Source organism: Diabrotica undecimpunctata, chromosome 5 (genome assembly GCF_040954645.1).
Source record: "Diabrotica undecimpunctata isolate CICGRU chromosome 5, icDiaUnde3, whole genome shotgun sequence".
Taxonomy (NCBI): domain Eukaryota; kingdom Metazoa; phylum Arthropoda; class Insecta; order Coleoptera; family Chrysomelidae; genus Diabrotica; species Diabrotica undecimpunctata.
The window spans coordinates 29460231-29480753 of NC_092807.1; the positions used below are offsets into that span (position 1 = coordinate 29460231).

The 20523-nt window shown below is 32.9% G+C and overlaps 2 protein-coding genes and 1 long non-coding RNA gene across 3 annotated transcripts in view; all 3 read left to right on the forward strand.

The window, feature by feature from the left end:
- Positions 1–11667, forward strand: part of LOC140441216 (UMP-CMP kinase 2, mitochondrial-like) — a 30529-nt gene extending 18862 nt beyond the window's left edge. Inside the window, exons 5-6 of the mRNA XM_072531799.1 lie at positions 2013–2258; positions 11462–11667. Of these exons, the coding sequence (XP_072387900.1) occupies positions 2013–2258; positions 11462–11582 (367 nt within the window). The 3' untranslated portion in view covers positions 11583–11667. The remainder of the gene's footprint in view (positions 1–2012; positions 2259–11461) is intronic.
- A 1026-nt stretch (positions 11668–12693) lies between these two features.
- LOC140440581 (uncharacterized) lies at positions 12694–13412 on the forward strand. The gene is made up of 3 exons (XR_011950872.1): positions 12694–12849; positions 12906–12953; positions 13009–13412. It is a non-coding gene; the product is annotated as an uncharacterized lncRNA (long non-coding RNA).
- Positions 13413–18053: 4641 nt separating this feature from the next.
- The window catches only part of LOC140441215 (UMP-CMP kinase 2, mitochondrial-like), a 39954-nt gene continuing 37484 nt past the window's right edge, over positions 18054–20523 (forward strand). The window contains exon 1 of the mRNA XM_072531798.1: positions 18054–18241. Within this exon, the coding sequence (XP_072387899.1) occupies positions 18151–18241 (91 nt within the window). The 5' untranslated portion in view covers positions 18054–18150. The remainder of the gene's footprint in view (positions 18242–20523) is intronic.

A 20523-nucleotide genomic window follows, 5' to 3' on the forward strand; every position in this document is an offset into this window, starting at 1 on the left:
CCCCCAAAAGAGGGTCTCAGCGTCATAACCATGACCATACACATCCCGGCTATCATGAGCAGGAGAGTGACTAAATTGATAAGCTCAGCAACCAAAGCTACCACAATTACCCTCTCTCTACCATACATGTCAGGTTTCTGGGAGAAAATCTTGAAATAGACCTAAAAAAAAGCAGGCAGTGCACCACCGATTGCACATAAGTTGAGCCAGAAGTTTAAAGTGGGCGATAACGATAACGCTTTTTGTCAAAGCGCTTCACACTTCGAAAGCTCTGCCTGGATAACGGATCCACCGCCTTACTGGTCGGGGAGAGATTATATCAAGGCGATTTAGCTGAGAGGAAATCTACTGCCAACTGGAGGTATCTTGCCAAACCCACCACAAGCTGAATGGGATGCGAACGTAGCGAGACATGACCAGCTCATTACATGTTTTCAAAAAGTAGCTGAAAAGAAAGGGTGGATATGTAGAGCCTAGAATAAGGTGCCAAGATGGGACTCTGAAAATACCTTAACTTGTCGCGCAGTAGGGTAATCAAGTATTTGTCGCAGACATTACTATCAGCTGAAAAGGTTCTGAACCTTTAAGTATGGCCGACGCCAATAAAATGGAGCTATATACTGAGCCTAGATTCTTTTAGACCATGTACTTCCGATATCCTGGGGAAACTGTTTGCATGGCACCATTAATCGTTGACATCTGCACTTTTATCACTAAGGGTATTCAAGATAGCATTTATATTCATAGTTATTTTATGAAGTTTTAGTATTAAGGTTTATGAGAATTTTTGATGTGTGATGAATGAGTGAAAATGAGTGAAACAAAATACATGAAAATAGGTACGCAACCACAAACACTACGGCCACTTGTTATAGAAAATGACGCCATCGAAGCAGTTAACGAATTTGTATACCTGGGAACGCTCATCAATACTGAAAATGACACTACCGCAGAGATAAACCACAGAATTTGCACGGCTAATAGATGCTATTTTGGGCTTAATCTCCTTTTTAAATCTACAGTTATATCAAGAAATACAAAAGTAAAACTCTACAAAACAATAATACGCCCAGTCCTAACATATGGTTCAGAAACCTGGACTTTAACAAAAAGCAATGAAAACATGTTAGGATGTTTCGAAAGAAAAATACTAAGGCGCATCTATGGAGCGGTAAATGAAAATGGTGTCTGGAGAAGACGATACAACGATGAAGACATGAGAAATATGGAAATACGTGCTTGGCGGAGGAAGGCGATGGATAGGGACGACTGGAGAAAAATTCTTGGGGAGACTAGGACCCACACAGGGTTGTAAAGCAAAAATGATGATGATGATGATGAATGAGTGCAAGTACCGGCTTCTTTTCTCTCACGGGGTCTACGTTCTTCTCGTTGGGGCTTTATTTCATGACCTAATTTAGTATGTATATAGTATATATATAGTATATTTTATGTTTGCAAATATGTCCTTTTTATACTTACATTACGTTTTTTTTTTTAATTATTTTTTACTATTTAAATGTGAAAAAGCCACAATTAAAGGTTGTCGAAAACGAACTTTACCTTTAATTGTGGTTTATTCCCATTTAAATAATAATTACTTTAACATGCCACAAGAAAATAACTTCAGATCAATTATTTTTTAAGCACGAACATTTAACCAGCAATGGCCAGTCTGTTGCTTTGTAAGCAACATACCAGCAGGATTAGACCGAATCAAACGAGGAGGGCTTGGTTAAGTGATAAATGAATCCACCCAACCGGCATTAATAAATCAACAAAGAAAACTTTTACAAGACGTGTTTTACAAGACAGAAAAAGCCATCGAACGACTGATAACAGGAACAAGTACTCAAACGACAAATCAAATACGGAATAATGTCAGTGGACAAATTCTTTCTCTAACTACTATAAACATTTTATTTACTTATTGCTTCCATTTTTATTAATAATAAAAAAATGTAAATATCAATAATATTTATTTTTTAGATATTTACGATAGTATGTTTTAGGTTCTGGCATTCATCGGCCTCGTATTGGATATCTTATGCAATACAAACCAAACCAAAACAATATACGATGCCTCCAAAAGGTGATAGAATTTATACATGGCCCGAAGACTTGCTTAAGCCCGATCAAGTATTTTTGTTAGATGTCGATGAAACTAAAAGAAAAGAAAGGATATTTGATAGAAGTAAAATAAACAATTTAACTGATATTGATGTTATATTACACAATATTACAGATTTTAGAAATAAGTAAGAACTATTTTCAGTTATCTTTAATAATATTTTTAATTGACTATGTATTGTGTCAGGCACATAATATTAGTTCTTAGATCGATGCCAATGCTGAAAAAACCTGGGAATGTCTAAAAATATCTACAGAGTGGACTACAGTCTAGAAACCGGAATATGCCTATTCTGCAATATGTTGATTTCAAATTTGAGACTTCGGGGATTCTCACATCAATATGAGTATCTTCTTCTTCTTCTTGTGCCACTCCTATCGGAGATTGGAAATCATCAAGGCTATCCTGACCTTGTTTACAGCTGACCTAAAGAGTTCATTAGTAGTACAGCCAAACCACTCTCTCAAATTACGCAGCCATGACATTCTTCTACGGTCTGGATTCCGTTTTCCTTCTATTTTTCCTTGCATTATATTTTAAAGTAATGCGTATTTATGTCCTCTCATCAGGTGATCCAGATATTCGAGTTTTCTTTGTTTGATCGTTGACAAAATTTCTGGGTCTTTTCCTATCCTTCACATTACTTCAAAATTTGAGAAATACTCTTTCAACCCAACTTATCTTCAGCATTCGACGGTAGCACCACATCTCAAAACTTTCAATATTTTTTATATTGTTCTGCTTGAGATTCCAGGCTTTTACACCATATAATAGCGTGAATACGAGTTTAACCATATGTAACACTTGGTATTTTATCTAGTCACGATGGTATTAAATAAGTAAACTCCCTTAGTGCCATATACTTTAAACCTCCAAAAATAACTTAGTTAATATACAGCGTGTCCAGAAACTCTCCTTACAAACGACAACCGGAGATTCCTAAGATAATTTTAGGATAATTTAACCCAATTCACCTTGTCCGAAAATGCTTCCTAAGGGAGCTAGAGCTCTTTGAAGATGGCTGCTTGCAATTAATTTTTTTAAATATCTCCAGAACGCTTCTATTTAGAAAAACGAAAACTGATAAATTTATTTATTCACTAGAATTGAATCGATTTCTTTAATTGCTAATTTCCAGTACCGGTCATAGGCGTCGTTTTGGTAGGTCAATGGTTATTTTACCGCATAACTTTTTTGTTTTTATTTTTTAAGCATTTGTAATACTAGATTATTATATTTCCAGGTATTCTAGTACTAAAAAGTACTGTTATTTTAAGTCGGTAGAATACACCGTTTTCGAGAAAAATTTATTTGATAATTTTTCGACTGTTCTAACAACCATTCAAATTTCGTCATTTTGTGTCATGTGGAACAATTTCACCCAATCATGTCAACATTAGACTGATAATTTTTCGACTGTTCTAACAACCATTCAAATTTCGTTATTTTGTGTCATGTGGAACAATTTCACCCAATCATGTCAACATTAGACTGATAATTTTTCGACTGTTCTAACAACCATTCAAATTTCGTCATTTTGTGTCATGTGGAACAATTTCACCCAATCATGTCAACATTAGACTGATAATTTTTCGACTGTTCTAACAACCATTCAAATTTCGTCATTTTGTGTCATGTGGAACAATTTCACCCAATCATGTCAACATTAGACTGATAATTTTTCGACTGTTCTAACAACCATTCAAATTTCGTCATTTTGTGTCATGTGGAAAAATTTCACCCAATCATGTCAACATTATACTGATAATTGCATTCACAGCAATTTTCAATCCCTATGACAACACGATCGAGTTTGACAACTTCATCCAAATAAATTTCAAAATGTCACGTTTCGGCAATGAAAATGTTCAAAGTATAAATACGCTAATCAAAAAAAAAAAATTCTCAGAAATACAACCTACAGTCACAAATATATTTGGGGAATATTCATGGAATTTTGCTGCGGACGAGAATATGAGTTAAATGAACATGGCTTAGAAGAATTGGCGTTGATACTAAAAGATTGGGCCATCAATATGAGAAAGAAAAACGGGAACGAATTCAAAGAGGCAACGGTGAAGACAATGTGGAACGTTTCGTGCAAACTATTGCAAGAAAAATACTATAATGACTATAATATTATGATTGACCCGTTTAACAATATAGTGTTTAAACCAGCCCGAGATGCCCACGATGCAATCAGGAAGAAACTACAATCAGATCCATGTAAACGTAATTCCAGTTCAGTTTCGTTAAATTGGTCTGAAATTAACAAAATAATATTGCTTTGGGATGAAGATACCACTGAAGGTCTTATGCGTAAATTTTACCATATTGCTGCTGTAGAATTAGCGTGGCGAGAAGGAGAGCCAGTTGCTTGTCTGGTGGATTTTTTTCAAATCGAGAAAAATAACGATGACACTCCAACAATTTGCATTGAATATAATCCGGTATATTCAGTAAAACGTGCCAAGGTGGTTCTAAAAGCTGTGCAAGTAGTAAATGGTTGGTTATCAATAGTGAGAGACAAAGATGCCCTGTACGTCTTTTTCATAAACTGATATCAAAACGAGGCGACAATATTACCTCACCACGACTGTTCTTAAAACCAAATCGACACTGGAAACCTGGTACCTGTTGGAAGAAATACAATGGATGGATAGACTAAATCTTCTGCTGAAGCAATTGGCTTGAATGTTAAGGAGAAAAAGATAACAAATCACTCGAATAGATCAACTGCTGTTAGCGAATTAGCAAAAAGTGGTGTAGAAGAACAACAATTGCTAAAAATTACTGGTCATGGCAATCAGAATTCTATAAAACCATACTTGAATCTTGATCAAGAACACCACAACAAGATTATAAATAATGCGTGGTAATAGATCTTCTATAGTAGAGAACAGCAACGAATCTAATGTTAACTTAAATTTGAATAATTGTACTTTCACTAACTGTACTTTTAATAAATAAATGTTTCATTATGTTGAGTTATTTTTTCGAAAAATTATCCGCCGAATATCCCTCGGACATTGATGAATACCTCATAATTTCATGACAAATTTCTCAAGCTCGTTGCTTGGTAACAGCACTCAGCCTTCGGCTTCGTGCTGTTACCAAGGAACGAGCTTTCGATTGTCATGAAATTATCTCGTCTGTTATCAATGTCCTAGGGATATTACTACTGAAAATTTTTCGTTTTTTCATAATAACAGTTAGATTAATATTTTTTTGCATTCGTTGGCTTTGAAATGCCAACAGAAGTATAACCTATGCTTTTCATTGTCAAATTGTTGTCAGTTCGTAAAGTTTTCCTTTCAGTTTTTACTTTGTGGCATTTAAACACAATTTCAATTCAACGAAAATGGTTTTTACTAATGAGGAATACGCTGATGTGCATTTAGTTTATTGCGAAATGAGGTGTAACGCTCAAGCTGCAACGTAGATACGCTGAAAATTTTCCTGATTGAGAGAAACACGTTCAGTGTTTCCAAAAAATTATAAAACAGGGCGACATATGATGTAACAGCAGCACATGAAGATGTTATTTTAATGAAAGTTTAAAATCTAGCATTCCAAGACTATCTGCCATGTATCCCACAATTTCAAAATCTTCCACAGGAAATATCTTATACAACAAAAATTTATATCCTTTTTATTTAACAAAGAAACAAACACTGCTACAAGGAGATTTTCCTGCTCGTAAAGAAGTCACTATATTAAGTCGTTACAAAATCAGAAAAATCAAAATAAAGATTTTCCAGATACATTTTTACTGCGACGAAGCTACATTCACAAAAAATGGAATTTTTAATGTACATAATGTACATTATTATTCGTACGTTGGTGATAATCCTCACGTTGTTTAAGAGCATCAGCATAGGTTTAGCATAAACGTCTATCTAGGAGTAGTTGACAACTATCTACTTGGACCCGTGAAATAGCATGCTCGTTTAAATCGTGCTGATTATTTACATTTCTTGCAAAATATTTTACCTGATTGGTTAAATTATGTGCCTTTCAATATTTGGCAAAACGGTGTCTACATGACTGCTGTCCGGCAACTTTAGCAGGAATGTGCGAGAATTTCTTGGCAATAACTAGGTACGAAAGCCACTGGATTGGAAAAGGCGGTCCAATTGCTTGGCCAGCAAGGTCGCCAGATTTGAATCTTTGCGATTATTGTATTTGAGAATATATAAAAGAGACTAACGGTCATTTCATTAAGCATCTCTTGTTACTATCTACCTTTTTTAATTGTTCTTTTGTGTTACTCGTTTGTTTAATACTTTGTTTTTAAAAACCTTTAAATAAAATTTTGTTTCAAATTCAAATTGTTTTTTTGCTTCCGTTCCAAAACTTTTTTTACGAATTGTGTGTAACATTAATTGAAACAGAAGGTAATTTATAAAATTAATTAAGGTACATATTAATTTAACTTTTATGACGAAAAACCGAAAAATTTTCAAATCGATTTTTCTAGAAATCGGTGTATATTACGAACTTAAAGTAGGAGTATCTTTTAGTACTGGAATACATAAAAATTTAATAATCTAGTATCACAAATGATTAAAAGTTAAAGACAAAAAAGTTAAGCGTTAAAATAACAGTTAACCTACCCAAAACGGACGCCTATGAACGGTACTAGAAACTTTCAATTAAGGGAATCGATTTAGCTCTGAAGGATAAATAATCGTACCAGTTTCTGGAGGTATTCGAAAAAAACTACTTACAAGGCGCCATCTTCAAAGAGCTTTCTTGAAGAGTTTCTGGACACCCTGTAGATTGTAGAATGTTCTGATTTTGACATAAAACATTTGACATTCATAAAACTAACAATAGGTTGACGTTTATTGAAAAGTTTTGTAAAATACACTCCCCGGCACGATAAACAGCACTTGCATTTTTAAAATAAAAACTTTAAATTTTAATTATCTTTAAACTTTTATTATTATAGTACCGTAAACACAAACGAAACAAATTGTTTTAAGTAATTTCTAATAAAACTTAAGAGCTTATCCAAAAAAACATGCCTAAAAATTGCTGTTGGTATTCTATTATTCTTTTTTCTTGTTGATGTGAGTAAACTGTCATGTCGAATCAAGTATCAAACACAATTTTAAGTTGAATTGCGTTAATTTAATCTCAAACATTATGGTTGTAAATCCCGAAACAGCGGCTGCTATTGTTGCGTTGCTCCAAGACGGAAGAAGTGAGCGATATGTTGCTCAAAAGTATCAAATATCCAATAGTACTATGTCCTATTTAAACAATGGTACTATGCACCGTATTTTTACACGTTTCTTGGCATTCGCAGTTTACACTAGACGACCTGGAACCGGTCCCCAACGAAGAACTAGTGCCCGTGATGATCGCTGAATCCTCTTACAGAGTCTACGAGATCGTCGTGCCACAGCTGTACAAATCCAAAATCAACTTCAGTACGTCAGGAATACTAACGTAAGTGAACGATCAATTAGACGAAGGCTTGAAAAAGCAAATTTAAGCAGTCGCACACCTGCAACAGGCCTACAACTTCTCAGGTGCCATCGAGTTGGACGGCTTCAGTTTGCCAGAAACAATGTTCATTTTACTGTAAATATCGAGAGGCACGTTTTATTTACCAATGAGTCCAGGTTTACCTTGCAGTCTCCAGATTGCCGTGAGAGAGTATAACGAAGACCACATGAACGTTTTGCAGAATGTACCTTCACTCCTAGGGTAGGCTATCAAGGGGACTCAATTATGATGTGGGCTGGAATTTGTCTAGATGCACTGACAGAATTGTACATTGTTCCAAGAGGCTTCATAACAGCTGTAAGGTTGTTCTTCTTCTTAATATGCCTATCCGTTACAAATGTTGGTGATCATCATGGCAATCTTTATCTTATCTGCAGCAGCGCGAAAAAGCTGCACAGATGTTGTATTGAACCAGATTCTGAGGTTCTTTAACCAAGATGTTTTTCTTCTTGATGGACCTCGTTTTCCCAAATATTTTTCTTTGCAGGATGGCTTGAAGAGAGCATAACTGCATTCATTTCGCATAATATGCTCGAAGAATTGTAACTTTCGAGATTTGAAGGTGGTTAGTACCTCTCGGTTTTTATTCATTCTTCTGAGGACCTCCTCATTTGTGACTCGGTCAGTCCACGGGATCTTAAGTATTCTACGATAGAGCCACATCTCAAATGCTTCCAGTTTTCTGCACATATCTTCGTTCAAGGTCCATGATTTAACACCATAAAAAAGCACAGAGAAGACGTAGCATCGCAACATTCTTACTATTGTATTAAGAGAGAGGTTATGACTCTTGAAAAAAGCCCCCATCCGATTGAAGGTGGATCTAGCTTTTCTGATGCGTGCTCTAATCTCTTGATTGTTGGTCCATTCTTCATTTAATATGGTGCAGAGGTAGTTGTAGTGCGTCACTTTTTCTACAGGGGATTGGTTGACGTAAAGTTGACCTTCTGTCCTTTTCTTGCTAATTATCATAAGCTTCATCTTCTTAACGTTTATATTGAGTCCATATTGTTGACTGTAATACGTGATTTTGTTTTAGATTTTAGCCATTCTGTTGGTATTTCTCCAGAGTTATTATGTTGTTGCATATCTTTGCGATTATTGCTATTGATTCGTTGTCCATTAGTTTGAGTAGTTATGCTTTTAAATTATCAGGGCCTGCCGCTTTGCCATCCTTTAACTGTGTTATTGCGGAATAAACTTACTGCTGTAATATTCTTGGTTCATTATTTACCTCTTCTTCTAGCTCAAAGGTGTTATCTCTTTGGTCTTCAAATAGTTTTTCTAGATATTCTTTCCACGTTCTTATTTTACTCTGTTTGTCCAAGATGATGTTTCCGTGAGAATCAGTTATATTGATCTAAAGCTATTTTCTTGTGGTTTTTTAAAGTAATTACTATTTAAATGAGAATAAGCCACAATTAAAGGTTAAAGTAAGCTTATTGATGTTTCAATTTCCACTTCGGAAATCATTCTCAAAATACAAACATTAGTAAATTAAACAAATTTTGTTTTTTGTTACTTCGTGAAAAATTTTCTAATAATTTAATTTTATCCGACTCATTTATATTGACAATTCAGACATATATTATACATTTTAAAGAAGACGACTTTAAAATGATATTGCCAATATCAACTTGCAGACAACTTGTCGTCTAGACATTTTTCAATTTTCATCTCATTATATATATATATATATATATATATATATATATATAAGCGGGGATCCTACAGCTTCTGCCGCTTCCCGCATTTCGATCGCCATCTTTTTCTATCTCTCCAGGTGTCTTCATCAATGGCTCTATCTTTCATGGTGTCCATAACACCTTGTATCCAAGACTTGGCTGGTCTTCCTCGTTTCCTTCTATTACTTGGATTGTATTCCATAGCTCTTTTTGGCCATCTGTTGTCGTCCATCCTCTGTACGTGTCCATACCATATTAACTGTCTAGTTTCTATTCTTTCAGAAGTTGTATGTACTCTATCTGTTTTTCTTCTAATTTCAGAATTAGGTATACGTTCTACTCTTGATATACGGCAAGCTCTTCTTAGGTAGTCCATTTCAACCGTGTCAACTTTTTTCTTTCCTTTTACTGTCATTTGCCAACATTCTGCTCCATATGTAAGAATGGGCTCTACAATTACTTTGTAGATAGTCATTTTAGTTCTCATAGTAGCTTTGTTGGACCAAGGTATCGAATTCAGAATTTGAACACTCTTCCTGCCTTGTTGCACTCTATAGTCTATATCTCGTTCCGTTGTTCCTTTACTGCAGATAATACTTCCCAAATATTTGTATTCGTAGCACCTTTTCATTTGTCTAATTTCCAAATCCGGGTCTTCGTCTTCATTGCCTATTCGCATATATTCTGTTTTAGACATATTCATACTCATCCCCCATTTTTCGTATTCATCTTTGAGCTTTCTAAGCATATAATCTGCATCTTCTTCACAGCTTGCAATTAGTACTTGATCATCTGCAAAGAACAGCGTTGTCAGATAATGGTTGTTAAGCTTCAACCCCATTCCCGCACATTTTTGTCTCCACTGGTGCAGTGCTTCTTGGATATATATTTTGAATAGGGTGGGGGAAAGACAACATCCTTGTCTCAAGCCTTTTGTTACTGTAAATACCCTTGAGAAAGTATTTCCTGTTTTTACAGTGCTTTGAGGACATTTATAGATGTTCAGTATTGCTTTTAGATATGTTGTACTAAGGTCCGTTTTCGTCAAGACACTAAATAAAAGTTTTAGAGGAACTGTATCATAAGCCTTCTCCAGATCTATAAATACCAGATGCGTAGGGAGGTTTCGCGCTGTTCGTTTTTCAATTACTTGTTGAAGGGTAAATGTGTTGTCCACGCACGATCTTCCTGCTCTGAAGCCGCTTTGTTCTTCAATTTCTTTATACTCCTCTTCTATTCTTATTTTCAATATACGACCATATAACCTTCCCAGCGAGCTAGTTACGCTAATGCCTCTATAATTTCCGCATTCTTTTCTGTCTCCCTTTTTATAAATGGGGCTAATGTGGGCCAAATTCCAATCGTCTGGAATCGTTTGGCCTTCAATTAAGCATTTATTAAAAATATTCACTCATATTTCATCTCATTATATTTTTATAAATAGAATTAAAAAAAATTCTTTTGTATTAATAATCACAACAATAATAATATGCTACATACCAATTTATAGGTAATATATGTTGAGTTGGTGGCCCGTTACATTACAAGCTAACCGTGAATAAGCGGGCAGTCAAATTGTCTCATTATTTACTAATCGAAATACTGATATAGGCAGTACTAAAAGGGATTTGTTAACATATCCCTTTTTTCACTAAACTATATGTACTATTTTGTAATTGTCTCTTTTAGAACAATCAACCTAACACACAAATACAGCTATTTGTCCCCTTTTATCTACAATTAAAACGTACTTTTTTTTAACTTATACTTGGTTTCATCCCGTTTTCACCAAATATTGACTTCACGTCGCGTTTTTTACGTCCAACAGCGAAATAATTCGTTTAATTTGTATGTTGAGAACGATTTTTGAAGTGAAAATCGATTAAAATTAAACGTATTTTAAACTGAAATTGTGGTTAGGTCCCAATAAAAATTGTAGATAATATCAAACTTACACAAAAAAGCTTTAGGGTAATAAAAAGATGAACATATCGTGATTTAATATAAAAGGCATTATGAGACACTTTATAAAACTTTTATTGATTATTTTTAGTAAATCAACACATATATTCCAAAAACGATTGTCTAAACTGTATTCTTATTCTACATATTTCTCTTTTTATTTTAGCATATTAGTGGCTTACAAAAATATGCAAAATCCAGGAGTTATTGTAATAAACTCTACTGGTTCAGTTCCAGACGTTTTGGACGACGTTTACTCCAGAGTAAAAAGATACATGAACATTTAAGTTCTCTACAGTTCTATTTTAAGTTTAAAAAAAATTATTTATTTATTACTGTGTTTATTATTTTTTAATAAAAAATATAACAATAAATTAATACAATTATTTATATATTTAAAGCCATCGAAAAAAGTCGGAATTTACCCTGCAGCGGTGCCCATATGGGAACGCCAGTAGTGGCGCTCCATATAGAAAGGTCAGTAGTGGCGCCCCATATGTGAACGCCAGTTGTGGCGCCAAGTCTAACAGACCCAAAATTAAAATGGGGCACAGTTAATCGAATTCTGCGAACAGCACTCTCTGGAAAACCAAAACTGATTGTACCAACATAAAAACATACATATACGTATACCTGGGTCCAAGCAACGTGAAACATTAAGTCAATTATAAATTATGTTCCCACAAAACAAAAAACAGTCATACAAGTAGAAGACTTAACGCCCGATTTCATAATGGCAACCTAAAGTACACTTTAGCTAATGTTCACTTTACACTAAAGTGCACTTTAATGTTGCACCCGGTTTCATAATACCTACAGCTCTTTTCATTAGTAAAAGTAAACTTTAGTGTTTAATTTGGTAGGTTGGTAATCGTGTTTATGTCAATTTTGCCGGGTTTTTGTCGAAATCGAAATAACGTGGTATATCTTTTGTATCTTAAATTGTTTGTAAAAGTTGTTAATTGTTTATAATGTTAAAGTTAGTTGTTAATTGTTTGTAAAGTTAGTTGTTAATTGTTTGTAAAGTTAGGTATTAAAAGTTAGTTGTTATTTGTTTGTAAAGTTAGGTGTTAAAAGTTTGTTGATAATTATGTCTGCAGCGAAAAGAAGTCGTTCTGTGAATTTCACGAAAGAGGAGGAACTTTTACTCATTGAGGAAGTCTCTAAATATAAATCAATCATAGAGTGTAAAACAACAAATGAACTAAATTGGAATGAGCAGGTTAGTTTTTATTATATATATTTTTGTTTATATATGAAAAATAAAAATTACATTTGCAGGAAAATGCCTGGAAAAAAATTGTGGCTAATTTTAACGCAAAAAACTTTCATGCCAGGACACTGGATCAAGTACGGGCCAAATATGATAACATAAAGAGCAAGGCAACAAAGGAAGTTGCCAAGTTAAGGTGCTACCAAGGGGGGACTGGTGGCGGCCCATGTTCCAGTTTTAATTTAGACACCAGTACAGATGCTGTACTGGATTTGATGAATTTAAAGACAGTAATGGGTTTGAATGCAGAATTTGATTCTGATTCTATTGAAATCAATAAAGTACTAAGTTTAAACAGGTTTTTTTATAACATAATTATTAATTTCAATTATTTTAGGATATACAAAATGATGTTGGAGAATTATTTGAAATGGATGTCAATAACGTATGCATATTTATATAAAGGTTGTATACATCTTTTCTAACACATTTTTTTTTAGATTTTAATTGTTGAAGAATCATCAACAACATCAAAAGATGAATTTGAACATAGTGATAACAATACAGACTCCAACATTTCTTTAGAAGTAGTTGAACAGGTAGTAAAGATGTAATAAAAATGTACAGTTGTAATTAAATAATTCTTGTTTTTAGGATTCACCCAGAAAAAACTGGAACAAGTATGTTCCGAAAAAATTAAAAAAAACAGCCCATCAAAAGCTGAGGCCTAAAGTTTTAAATCCTGCCATTGAGGCAAAGAAAAAATATTATGAACACAAGCTGGAAGTATTAATTGAAGAAAATCAAAGGCAAAAGGAAAAGGAAGAGAGGGAAAAGGCTAAACATGAGAGAGATATAAGGTAACAGGATTTAAAAATTAAAATATTAGAAATGGAATTAAAATTAAAACAAAAAATTTTGGCTCAACAAAATTTACAATAAATATAGTGTACAAAAAGTGTTGTGTTTTAATGTCCCTTATATTCCACAAGTAAATTGAAACTATTCAAAACATTTAAGAACACAGTACAGAAATTGCTGAATTAATAAATATGTACAAAAATTATTAATATGTAAATTACTAAAATTAACCATCATATTTTATAAAATTTATTCTTGACAAAAGTAAAAATAGAACTAATACATTTATACATAATAACATAAATAGCTACAATTATAAAAATGTAAATTACTGAAATTGAGCATCATAATATCCTATAAAATTTCTTGACAAAGGTGAAAGTAAAAATAACATAATGCATTTATATATAATGTATAGGTACAATTATTAAAATATCAATTATTGAAATAAATATAAAATTTATCTCAACAAAGGTGAAAATAAAACTAATACATTTAAACATAATAATATATACCTACAATAATAAAAATGTAAATTACTAAAATTTGAGCATCATAATATCCTATAAAGTTTATCTCAATAAAAATGAAAATAAAAATAAATCTAATACATTTATACATAAAAATATACGTACAATTATACAAGTGTAAATTTACTGAAATTGAGAATCATCTTATAAAATTTATCTTAAAAAAGGTAAAACTAAAAATTAATGTAATACATTTATACACAATAATATAGTACTTAAGTATAAAACTAATTTAAATTTTATAATTTTAAATCTATAATTCTGAAAAATGCTGTCTAATAAATAATTCACGATAATGTCTTCCATTATCTAAATTTCCCTGAAACTGAGGCAAATTATCTTCTTGTTGATCTAGATTAAGATCTACAGGAAACAAGTCTCCATTTTCTATGGCTATGTTATGCAGTACTGCTGTAGCTACTATTACATTCATAGTTACATCCAAATTCAATCTCATTCCGTTTCTTAAAATTGGAAACATTGCCTTTCCACAACATTCCTAGATCTTATGAGAGATTCATTGTAAAGATTTTCTGCTTCTGTTCTAGCATCATGTAGCTGGGTCATTAAATATGATTTTAAACCATAACCACTATCACCAACTAGTACAAATCTACCAAAGTTTCCAGCTTCAAATCTTTGTTTTATGCCACTATTGTTAAATATTGTTTGATCGTGCACAGAACCAGGCCATTGTGCAACAATATTTCTGATTTTTAAAGTAGAGTCACTGATTGTTTGGACATTTAACGCAAAAAATCCTTTTCTTGAGCGATATATTTCTACATCTACACCTTCAGGAGAATCGATTCGTATTAAAGTGCAATCAATTGCACCTATGCATCTTGGAAATCATGTAATGGCATAAAACTCTTCCGCAGCTTGGACCATTTCATCATTTGTTTCATACATTTTAATGTACTGTCTGCTTAATGATGCAATTGCTGCAGAAACTCTTTTGATAATTCTAGACGCTGTTGCCCTTGATATACCCATGTAGTCAGCTACTGATACTTGCATGCTTCCAGAAGCAAAAACTCTTAAGGTCAATAATAATTGTTGGAGTGGTGTAACAGCTCCTCCCCTAAAAATATGTTTTCATTAATATATTTCTCTATACACATTTTAACATTGTTGGTTTTACTTTTTAATGATTTGTGTATCCACCAATGTTAATGTGATCATAAATGTTATTATATCTTAATGGTATTACTTACCTATTTGTTGGAAGTTTTATTAAAGGTTCGATTTGTTCCAGTAAGGACATAACTGTTTCTTTTGTCAATCTAAATCTTTCATAGAAACTTACATCATCATATTGGTTTATATAATTTATTCTTTCCCCATAAACTTTAGGGCGGCGGACATATATAAATTCATCTTCAGAACAATCTGAACTTGTAGAAAAATTTATTTTAAATTTGAAAAAAAAAATGTAAACAAACTTGAAACAAGACCAAGACGATATAAGAATTTTGAGGTTAAACTGTCTATTGGTTTAGTAAAAGTGGACTTTAAGGAGTTAATTAACAGATTTCTACCATTTAACTTAATGTGAACTTTAAAGTAAGGTTACAGTATTATGAAACTGAAATTTACACTTTAAAGTGGTCTTTAATTTAAAGTTTACTTTAAATTGATTATGAAATCGGGCGTAAGAGTATTAAGAGAACTGGAGCGCGAACCTGACCACAATATGGTAAGATCAAAATGACATGACTTACCACTGGAGTGGACAAAAGCATATACCAACAACATCTACAAAAAATGAGATTCAAAAGGTAAAAATGATTTAAACTACAGGGGGCTAAGTGTCATAAATTACCTCACAAGATTATATGGAAAAATAAAAAATAAAATTGTAAAAAGAATGACCGAAGTAGAAGAATAAAATAGCTATCGTATAGACAGATCCTGCATAGACAGCATATTTTATCCAAAATAGGTTATTGAGTAGGTTACTGTCAGATAATCTGGGAGAGATCAAAGACATGCTCCAAGAACTGAATGACATACTGCAAGAATCTGGGCTGGAGATAAATTTCGAGAAAACCAAAATAATGACACATACTTGGGTCATGAAATTAGAATAACCAGAGATAACCAAACCTGCGAGCTAAATAGACGAATCACGTTGGGATGGGCGGCATATGGAAGGATGAGAGACATTTTTAAAACAAATATCCCAATTCACCTGAAAAGGAAGGCATTTAACCAATGCATCTTACCAGTCTTGACCTATGGAGCAGAGACCCTAACTTTAACGAAAACTACTGCCGAAAAACTGAGGGTAACACAAAGGCGAATGGAGAGATCAATGCTGGGCCTGACCTTGAAAGATCGCGTGAGAAATGAGGAGATACGCCGACGATCTGGCGTAGACGATATTATACTCTGAATCAATAAACAAAAGTGGAGGTGGGCTGGACATGTTGCAGAATGGAAGACGGAAGATGGACGAAGAGATTATTGGAGTGGAGACCAAAATCCGACAAGCGAAGTCGAGGCACACCACCCACCCGATGGACCGACGACCTAAGAAGAATAGAAACAAACTGGATTGCAGCAGCTAGAGATAGAGAGAACTGGAGACATTTTGAGGAGGCCTATATCCAGCAATGGATGTGAAAATGGGGCTGAGGTTATTGAGAAAAGATTAACTCATAACCTTTTATGTCATGTAGTACAGTTTTGATGCTTTGAATAGCAATCGAAAAACAAGGAATAAATAAAAAATATATAAAAGGGGTACAACAGCTTTACAAAAATATTACGGTAAACATTAAAACTGGAAACAAATTTACTAGAGAAATTCCTATTAGTAAGGTTCTAAATCAAAACTAGTGTATAGCAGCTACACTTTTCATAATATATCTGAATGAGGCGTTCTCAGTGTGTAGAATACATGAAATGCTGCAATATGGGCATCCCTATCGAAGACGAGAGATTGTATACGATATACTTCGACTGACGACCAAGCAATTCTAGCTAAAGACGAAATTCATATAGACTATATGTTTAGAAACCTGGAAAAGGAGTACACCAACTAGGGCATTACAATGAATATACAAAAACCTCTTTGTGAACCTTTATGTAGGTGCATAACCTTAAAAAGTTATTCACGAAAATGCAAACAAGTCAATAGTAACTCAAGGAAGACGCAGACTATATAGACATTTTGCAAAGAAAAATGTAGTAACTCAATATACAACAAATATTGTTTAAAAAATATGATGATTATGTAGCAAATATTACAGTAACTCAACTTAATGCAGTTATCGTTAAAAATGTGTTAGGTTATTTGAGATAATCTCTCTATATAAGGATTTTTACAGCTGTCGCCGCCTTCCTTCTTTTAGCCAACGTCTCCAGTCCCTTCTGTTCCGCCATTCTCCATCTCTAAGGTCTCGTCTTTCCATGGCCTCGTCCACTTCATCCCTTCATGATCTTCGGGGTCTACCTGTTTTCCTCCTTCCTATTGGGCTCCAATCCGAAATCTTTGCTATCCACCTTGTATGATCTGTTTTTCTCACATGTCCATACCAAATTAAACATTTTTCTTCGATGTAGCTGAGTATTTCTTGTTCTACTGCCATTCTTCGTTTTATCTCCTCATTTCTGATGCGATCAAGTTTTGTTACTCTGCAGCTTCTCATGAACTCCATTTCAGTTGCTGTAATTTTGGACCTGTTTCGTTTATTTATTACGAAATTCTCTGCTCCATAGATCATTATACTGCGTACCAAGGTGTTATAAATTCTCTTCTTTGTATTTCTGGTAATCTGTCTATCCCACAGTACCCCGTTCATTGGTTTAATACATGTTCTCGTCTGTGCTAATCTGCTGGTTATCTCTTGCTCGGTGGTTCCATTTTTTGAGAGTATAAATCCTAAATATTTGAATTTGTCAGTGCCGTTAATTTCCCTATTATCGTCCATTTCCAAGTTTCTCACTGGTTCTTGCTCTGTTGTTAAATATTCGGTCTTTTCTAGATTTTCCAGTCCATTTTTATATGGATATAAATATTCTATGTTACAGCTACATATTTATATAGAATAATTTAGAAGAGAATTTAATTGCATGAATCAAAATGGTCTTACCCGCCGCTGAAATAACTTTTTGACCTCAGCTATCACAATGTCATTACCAGTCAATTAAGTTAATCGTCAAATAGTACTACTCTCATACTTTTAAAAATTGATTCATAAAGAAACTTTAACGGTACGTGCTCAGCGTGTTATTATAAACAAAATGTTGCCTCGCGTATCGTTCATACTTTGTTGTGTTTTAAATTATTTTTGTTTGTGTGTTTATGGTGACAAAGCTTTTTCAAATGAATTAGGTATGTAACTAGTGTATTTGTTTAAATTTATATATTTGACTACAGACAATAATTATAAAAGAATTTAATTAGTCTTAACGGAAAAATGCAAACATCAATAACCAAAGGAAAAAAAAAATCAATCAAAAATCTAAAATATTATCTGACTTCCTTATCTAAGATCTGAAGACATATCAACTGAAGATGGCTGCAAAAATAAAGCACGAACATTTAGCTGTATTAATTACTTGTATTAAGGAACTGCCAATGTTAGAGAAAATATTGAATGAAAATAAAAGCACGATATTCACAAAAATAAAACGATATTGCACAATATGATGGAATATGTGTATAAAAATAAGTAATAAAAGAATGATTTGTAGATATGTGAATACGGAGGAGCCAGACCAGGCACCAATATAAATAAATACGTTAAAATACCCTCTGGAGGTAAATCATCTGACATCGGATTTTGATACTATCGAATATTCTGGATATATTTTGACCACAGTAAGAGAAGATATATATATATATATATGTATATATATATATATATATATATATATATATATATATATATATATATATATATATACAAACAACACAGTTTATTAGGGTTGCAGTTAGAAAATTGGCCCGGATGTTAATGAAACACTCTTATGACTTTTTGTCTAGCTTTCGGAATGGTTTTATTCCTTTTTCAAGACACTGTAGTAAGAAACAAAATGTAAATATTTGTAAAATATCACAAATCTTCAGTGCAACTTACTAGTCGTTGAGATTATTTGTAAAAGCATAGACACTCAACATTAATAACACATATAAAATATAAAATAGTGGACAAAACACATTCTAAAATTCTTTAAAATTTAGTTACAGATAGTAAAAATTTAGTTTGTCATCTTTTACTTTTGTGTTTTAACTCTGACACATAGAGAACAAAAAGAAAAAATCCTATGATTAAAAAGTAATTGGGTGTACTTAATATTATATTTCTTTTTAAGAAATACTAGAGGCCCATCTTAGGTAATTTTAATTTTTAAACCTGTCTTAATGGTATGCAACATTTTATGCATATAAGTGTAATTTGTGTGGATACAGGTAGATATTAATTTTATTTTGGATGTTTTTCCAGTAAGTAACAATAAATGTTGCTCAGTTTATCTATGTCTGACTTTCTATTGATGCAAGATGTACTAGATTTTATGGAACACATTTCCAAGAAAACACGTTTTGAATGGTTCTTTTCCTTTGCTAAAATACAGGAATCCTCGAAATTAAATTCATGTTTCAACGTTTTTGCATGTTCTGTCAATGCACATGCATTTATTTTTTTGGTTTTTATATCGCGACGATGTGAGATCACCCTACTGTGAAAATTACGAGATGATTCTCCTATATATATTTTGTTTCAATTATTACAAGGTATAGAATAAACAATATTCGATGACTCCTGTATTGTGAAAGGATCTTTTGTTTTTGTGTATAATTTCTATACCGTTTTCACATTTTTGGTTGTAATTTTTAAACCACTAACATTTTTGAAAATGTTCATTAGCCTCGGTGTCAGAACTGGAATGTAGGGTAGGCAACCATAAGTTATTTTAGATGGTATCACTGATGTGTTCTGTGTCAATGTCAATTGTCGGACCTCATTGTTATGAAAATTTTGGTTGTCAGAAAAATGCGAAGGAAAAGGAGAACCGAAAATGAGTTTATTTAACAGCCCTATAGGATAGGAGTTCTCTTGTAATATAGATCTCAGCTTTTTTAGTCCCTTGTCTCTGAACTCGATGTGTGACCCTAATAAACTGTGTTGTTTGTATATTTCGACAGTCACCAATATCCAGTAATTCTTGTATATATATAATAAAATTTACAATTTTTACATTAAAGATTCATTTGATTTTAGTTCTTTCATTAATAATTTCCAATTACCACAAAATTATGTTTTAGTTAGTTTTGATGTAACATCTCTTTTTACTAATTTAATCATAAGTAGTGTTGAAAAACGTTGGAATGAGATTTCGCAACACACTAATATTGACTTATTACATTTCAAAACACTTATCAACTTTGTTTTTGATTCTAATATTTTTATATTTAATGGTGTCTTTTATAAACAAATTTTTGGTAGTCCTATGGGATCCAGTCTTTCACCCATTCTAAGTAGCTATGTCATGGATGATGTTATCAGTGATTGTATCAGTAATTGCACTTTTTTTATTCCTTTTATTAAAAGATATGTAAATGATTTAGTTTTGACACTTCCTAAACACAAAATTCATGAAATAGTCAACATT